The sequence below is a fragment of the Benincasa hispida genome, chromosome 2, assembly GCF_009727055.1.
Source record: "Benincasa hispida cultivar B227 chromosome 2, ASM972705v1, whole genome shotgun sequence".
Taxonomy (NCBI): Eukaryota; Viridiplantae; Streptophyta; class Magnoliopsida; order Cucurbitales; family Cucurbitaceae; genus Benincasa; species Benincasa hispida.
This window is the reverse complement of record NC_052350.1, coordinates 20,698,030-20,705,042: the sequence shown is the minus strand read 5'-3', so window position 1 is coordinate 20,705,042 and position 7,013 is coordinate 20,698,030. Positions and strand designations below refer to the sequence as shown.

The following is a 7,013-nucleotide window of genomic DNA, read 5'->3' as shown; positions in this document are numbered from 1 at the left end:
GCAGCTGAACTACAATGGTAACACCGGGCCATTCATTGCACTTGATCTATCTTCTTCCAATCTAACCTCTGAACAGACCTCTATGAGAGACGGTATTGGTTTCTGCCCTAGTATTCGACTCCAAACTGTATCAAATTTGGGATGCAACTCGCAAGAAAATCATACACACGCTCAACCTCTTCTATCTTCGAGTATTGAATTTCATCTTGCGGGCAGTTCCAGATGATCTCCCGACATAGATCCATTTTTTGCCATAACAAAGACATCTTGTTGAAGTATGACGTTACATTCATGCTCCCTTGTTTGCATTATGAACCTGTTTACGTAGAATATACAAGCGGGATGCGTTCTGACGCCTCGAATATAACCGTCGGACTGCATCCCAAATATCTCAGGCAGTGGCTGAATAGAGTAAAAGTTTCCCAATTTGTGGTTTCATGCTACTGATTAACATCGAGTGGAGCAATGAATCCTCTGCCTTCCAGACACGCTCTTGCGGATCCCCAGGACTCAGTCGTGGTATTTCTTTAGTCAAGTACCCAAACTTATGGTGTCCCTCAAGAACCATTTTAATTGTTTGGGACCAAGAGAAGTAATTTTGTCCATTCAGAGAGTTTCCTATAGTCCCAGATAAAAGATTAGTAGTAGGAAGAGTAGGAAACATTGTTATCGGATTTTCTGAATAAATTGGGGAAGAATCATGGCCATTCAATATGGCTCCGAGAGTAGCCATCTGTTGTTAGAAACTGGCCAATTGTTGTTGGAGTTCCCCATGGGATTCGGATCTGGGTGTTTCTGTCCATAGGTCATGGAATTGTCTTCAACGGAATCGCCCATTCAAAACTGAGGTTGAACTGGGTACACATGAGGAAGAGGTTGTCTACCATGGTACTGTAAGGGGGCTACTGCCAGAATTCCACCGGCGGCAAAATACGGTGGCCCGTGATCGGCGTTGCTTCCAGACGGTTGCAACGATGGGTAACGGACAGAGGGCTCGGCAATCGGCTGCAAGGTTGAAGAAAATGCACTGATCTGACCCGACCCGGAAACTGAATCCACTGCCGTCTGGAGCGAACCCGATCGTGTGCAAAGTTAAAGGACCCCCATCGGTGATGTTCGGTTGGAACGAGCTGGTACGCTAGAGCTGGGAGATGTTCGGTGCGCCGGCTAGAGCGAATCCACCAAAGCCCTTTGTCGATCGCGATCCAAGTCGAGTTTGAGGTCCGAGATGTGCGCCGACTGGGTTGATGATGCTCGACGATTGAAGTTGTCCAAGGTGCGCACCAATTGGGTTGTTGAAGTCTGGTAGCTGGGTCCAGATGGTTCAGGTTGCGCTGGGTTTAAGATGGTTCGGAGATATCGATCAACGGCTATTTGTCACAGCCACATTAGTCGTGTCTGCTAGTGTACCTTCACCTATCAAGTTTGATGATTGAGTTTCTTCTATCGGGGTTAGGGTTTCATCACCTTACTCTGATACCATATTGAAATAGAAAGGAAAGAAACGACACAAGGTTTACGTGGAAAACCCTAATTCAGGGAAGAAAAACTACGATAGAAAAAGTGTTATTATTTTAATGTCATGCTTACAAGAGACCCCAATCTCATATATAAATAGGATGAGGGGAAACCCTAATTTAATAAATATAGAATAAACTACAACAACACCCTTGGGGTTAATTCAACATATTTCAACAGTATATCAAAACGAGCATAATTCAACTTGTGTTAACAATCATAAGGTTCAGAATGAATTTGCACCCAAAATTAAATGGGTAACATCTCATATTTAAAAATTATATAAAATGATATAACTGAGAAGGCATCGAAGACATTTCAACATATTTTAAATGAAGTTAATATTGTCAAAATTGAGTCCTCAGTCTTCACTGACAATGTGCTCCTTCATGAAAAGAAAGAACAAAACAGAGGTACTAAATTTCACTTTACAAGCAAGTAATCCTCTTCACTATTTCCCCTTTTTTCTTTTCTTTTCTTTTTTTTCTTTTTTCAAGTGTTCTTTTAGTCATGAATAACATAATCTCTATGTACTAATTACATTAGCATAAATTTATGCATAAACAATTATGAATGATATTTCGAGCTGGCTTGGACGATTCAACACAACTCAGCCCCCAAAGTTGCAAAGACGTCCAATAAATCTTATCTTAACCCAATGAGCTTTAAGATCAAACATGTTTCATCATCTGTTCAAAAACGTTTGCATCGATGAAGAATGATGGTCCAAAAATGGGAACCGCGAATAGTAGTATCACATCCTTTGGCACAACAAAAGTTCCCTTGGTTTTGAATTGCAATGGGGCAGGTGATTTCGCAACATAACCACATTCGAAATGTATTTAGTATCATATGGCATAAATTGGATTTACTTCCGAATCGGACTCCGAATGGCGCCATGAATTGTTTTGATTCCTCATACGCTTCATCTTTTTCCTCACCCTTCGGACACGTTTGGACTTGATCACATAGTATGTCATTGCACCTAGAATTCCAGCCATTGTTACGCCACCGATGATGGAAATGAGAACAGCTGCCCATCTATTACGACGACCAACGACAATGTAAGATGAAGAAACAAATGCTATGGTAGTGCAGACAGATGCCAACCACATTAATTTATTGATCACTTCTACAACTCGTCTCTCTGATTTCGTCTCTCCTCTCACAACTGTTATTTGTACCACAACGACTGCCAAGGATGTGAACAAGGCAATGGCATTGAATATGAAGAACACTTGAAATGATGGACTGTCGACCATCACAGCCATCCCAGTTTCATCATCACCACCCGGAACCGTGAAAATTGCTGCGAATGCAACTGTTGCAAAGAGCACAGCAACGACTGTGATCGAGTTGGTTGCATTGTTTATTCCGGCCCTATGGAGCTTCCGGAGCTCCTTTTCAATCCCATTCATGTTTCTGTTTGTCTTGCGAGCTTGTTCAAGCTGAATATGGACATCCTTTTTTATCTCTGTCACTGTTTTTCTTAGCTCATCTCGGGGCTGGTTGAGATCATTTGCACTAACTGCCCCGCAACGTGCCAAACATTCTTTTATCTCTGAGGTTTCTTCAGATAGTGGAAGTCCTTCGGCTATGTCATAGGCTGTTTTATGATCTCTAGACAGTGCATTCACATTTGTGTCCCGAAGTAGTACTAATTCATTGACAATCTGTAAGAATTATAAGTATTCGTGAGACCTCATAAAAAATTTGCAAAAATATTATTTATCTAAGATCATTCGACATCCAAAATGGTTCCGCTTAAAAATTTTAAGATATGCCCTTGGATATTGCTCTTTCTGCCTGTTGCAGCTGGCATTAGTATAATTCTTCCATGATTACCAAAAAGAAAAACAAAACAAAAACAAAAAACAACTAGTAAACAAAACAATCAGTTTTCTTAGAAAAAGAAAGTTATGGTCATACAATTTCAAACAAGAACCTAGCAGAAAAGACCTTTCTTATACCTAGAAATCACCATCCAATCATCATGTTTAGAGATTTTGGAGCTTGACCAAACCTTGAAACATTTGTTGAACAGGAATATTCTATGTTCTAGTTAGGAGGCTCCACCTAAGGTAGTGTTTTTTCTATCCTATATCATGTATAAAGCAATTACCATTGTAGCACCCTTGGAATTATTATTATCCGTCTATTTCTACCACAAATTCTGTCAAAGTCAATTGCTAAAAAAGTTTGTAATTTTGTCAAGCAAGCTTATGCTAATTGGGCAAACTCAGATGCATGACTTCAGCTGCCTGAGAATTGGTTAAATAGACTAAGTACCTTAAACTACCTGCTATGATTCAGTTATGGAGGGAAGTCAAAACATAAGTCTTCTACGGCAATTTGGAAAATCTCGTGGGAGAGATCTAAGCATCCCGGGAGCTTAGGAAACCTTTGAATCTCTTCTTTCAATTTCAATTTAATAAACTACAAAACATCCAAAATCCCCAGCATCTAGATACCAAAACTTGTACTACTGAGTTCCTGTTGACCTGAGTTGAACTTGGTCTCTGACATGATCAGTCATATATATACATTTTCTTAAGCCCAACCATGTGCTCAAACTCAAGTGAAAAACTAAAAACCAAAACAAGAAAGTCAAACAATAAAAATATTCAACTCAACAATGGTCAAATATGGTAAATACATGATTGTACGTAATTACTTTTTGCAATACCAATTGATACCTCTGCCCTCCTTTTCCTGGTTGCAATATGTAATGCAGTATTGCCGAACCTGTCAGGAAGCATAACAAGAGCTGGATCTGCATTAAGAAGCAGCTTCACCACTTCACAACTAGTTCCTTTTACAGCCATATGCAATGCTGTTTGCCGTTTCTTATCAATCCTCCGTGCCAATTGTGGATCTTTGCGTAGCAAAGCTTTTACAATTTCAACATGCCCTTGTCGAGCAGCTAAATGTAATGCATTCTTCCCATTGGACCTAGATATCTCTAGCGAGCTAGAATCTGTTGAAAGCAACACATTGACTACTCCAATATGACCTCTTGTAGCAGCGGAAATAATAGGAGTTGCATTTGATTGGCCAACTGTTTTACTCAATCCTGGATCATGATTTAACAATACCTGGACGATGGCTGCAAAAGATAATTACTAACTGAGTTGAATTGAAACTACGTCGTGCAGATGCTCATCTAGGTCCACATACAACAGAAGAAACACATCATTCTATGTTATTAGTAACTACAATAGTATCATCTAAATCATGTTTGCTTGTTCAAAATTTATTGGTGTCCCTTGTTTCTTAAAGGAGGTCTCGTTTCTACTGAAATGTGTCAATTATTGATTCGGCACTACTCAACTGAAAATGTGGCACGATTTAAGGTAAGGATAGTGGTATACATTGGTTATAGCTTGTAACTCTTCAGGCGGTAAGTAATAGCTACATCCATATTTCTTGATTAAAGGCCTATACTATGCTTCAGTCCATTTATAGACAAATCAACTTGACATGAATTTCAATACATGAATGAAGCGATAGATTGGTGGATTCAATGTCTGGCCCCCACTACGAAAATGGTACAAGTTCATGGATTATCATTTTCCCAATATGACTAGATCATGAAAACTCAATTCAACAATAAATACACACAGAAAAACCTGTCATGAAGGACAAACTTGGAGTAACAAAAATGACATATACAAAAGAAAAGAAGCTTATATTGGACCAGTAAAATACCTTCGTGACCTTGACTTGCAGCGATATGGAAGGGATCAAAACCAGACCTATTTTTCATAGACATGCCTTCCTTGGTGGAATACTGTAACAGCTCCTTCACAATATCTAAATGCCCCTTCTCGGCTGCAGTAAACAGCGCCGTCTCTCCCAACTCATTCACCTCATTCACAATAGCAGACCTTATCTCTGCAACCTCTGCATCAAAATCTGCTCCACTCAGGGTACCAACCATCTGAGCATCAATTTCACCCAAAATCTGTCTCACAGCCGTCAAATCACCCCGTTGCGCTGCCAAGTGCAGCTCAGTGTCATTGTGTCTGCCTGTCACTTGCTTCACATACTTCTTCTTATCGAACCTCTTGCCAGAATTGGATAAAACCAGGGACTTACTAGAATTTGATACAAGCAACGTCTTGCCTGAATTGGACAACACCAAAGTTGGTGTCGTCGGAGAAGGCGGAGGCTGCAGCTCATACAGACAGCTAGTGCTGGACGAATGCCGCAGCCCTTTCTCTAGGTCCCTCGTTCCTAGTACCAAAAAAAAAAAAAAAAAAACCCAACAAAAATCCAATCAATATCATTTCATATATCCTAAGAAATCACAAAAATTCCCAATGGGCAATGCGGTAACCTTAGCATCAAAATGAATACATTTTCTTCCAATTCATCAATACCATTAAACCATAAGGCAAAAAAATAAATAAATAAACTAAACTAAACTAAATCCCTATCTCAATCTTTCTTCCAACCAAGGAAGATATCAATAATCCCAAGAGTTACAATTCAATCCCACAAGACCCATGTATATTAACTCTAGTCCCTTAACATTCAAATTCCTTGAGCATCCATAACAAAACTCTAACGAATCCATTTCCCTTCACTTTCTCGACAAAGAATCGGCGGATTACAAACATTTTCATCACCAACAAAAAATGGAGAAAAAAAAATGAGTAAAGATGAAATGGAATAGATTAGAAACAAGAATACCTGGTTTGTTCCCATACCCCATTGGTGAAATTCAAGGAAAGCCAACCCTACAAAATCACCATTGTGCGAAGAATTTTATTAAGATTTTGATGCAGAGGGAAAAGAAATTTCATGGGCATTCAGAGAGAGAGGGAAGATCAGGGGAATGGAGGCTCCACCGATGAGGAGAGACAGAGAGAGAGAGGAGAGAGAAATTGGGCGCGAAATAGACGAAGAAGGCGAGCTTCTAAAAATAGACGAAGAAAAACTGGATTTGTTTTTTTCCTATTAATAATATTATTAAGTTATGTAAATTAAATAACAAATTTTTATGGTTTATCTTTTTAGTGTTCAAATTAGTTTTCTATATTATCATTTTTTTAATGTAAAAAACAATTTTTCGAATTGGAGTTTAAAGAAGGGGAAAGAGAAGGAGTCTCGACCTGTAACATCTCGTCGGGTCGAGATAACCGTAGTTTTGTATAGGATGGAACCGAATCCACTTCTGCGAAGCAACTCGACGGAATCGAAGAAATTCTGAGTTCATGCCTCTCTCCCATCAGACAGATCAACGGCATCGGACATGGGATACACAGACGCTCGAAGATCCGGAGGATGTCAAGCGTACTCTCCAGTTGGCTCTCCATGATGACTGGGAGCACGATATCAATCAAAGCTTTCTTGAAGAGGCTGGGCTGGTTTCTTTTCTAGCCCGGATTACTTTGACCGGGATGTAAAGATGTGTTTTAGAATCTTGTCTGATGCTGACTGGAGTCAGATCAAGATCCATACCACAGTTTCACCTTAATACTCTTTTAGAC

At 39.6% G+C, this 7,013-nt stretch overlaps 1 protein-coding gene across 1 annotated transcript; it reads right to left on the bottom strand.

The window, feature by feature from the left end:
* Positions 1-1,842: 1,842 nt before the first annotated feature.
* On the bottom strand, positions 1,843-6,419 carry LOC120070923 (ankyrin repeat-containing protein ITN1-like). The gene is made up of 4 exons (XM_039022835.1): positions 6,214-6,419; positions 5,227-5,754; positions 4,215-4,624; positions 1,843-3,191 (listed from the first exon to the last, which is right to left on the bottom strand). Exons 1-4 carry the CDS (start codon positions 6,233-6,235, stop codon positions 2,367-2,369), a joined length of 1,785 nt encoding a protein of 594 aa, XP_038878763.1. The 5' UTR covers positions 6,236-6,419; the 3' UTR covers positions 1,843-2,366.
* Positions 6,420-7,013: the final 594 nt, after the last annotated feature.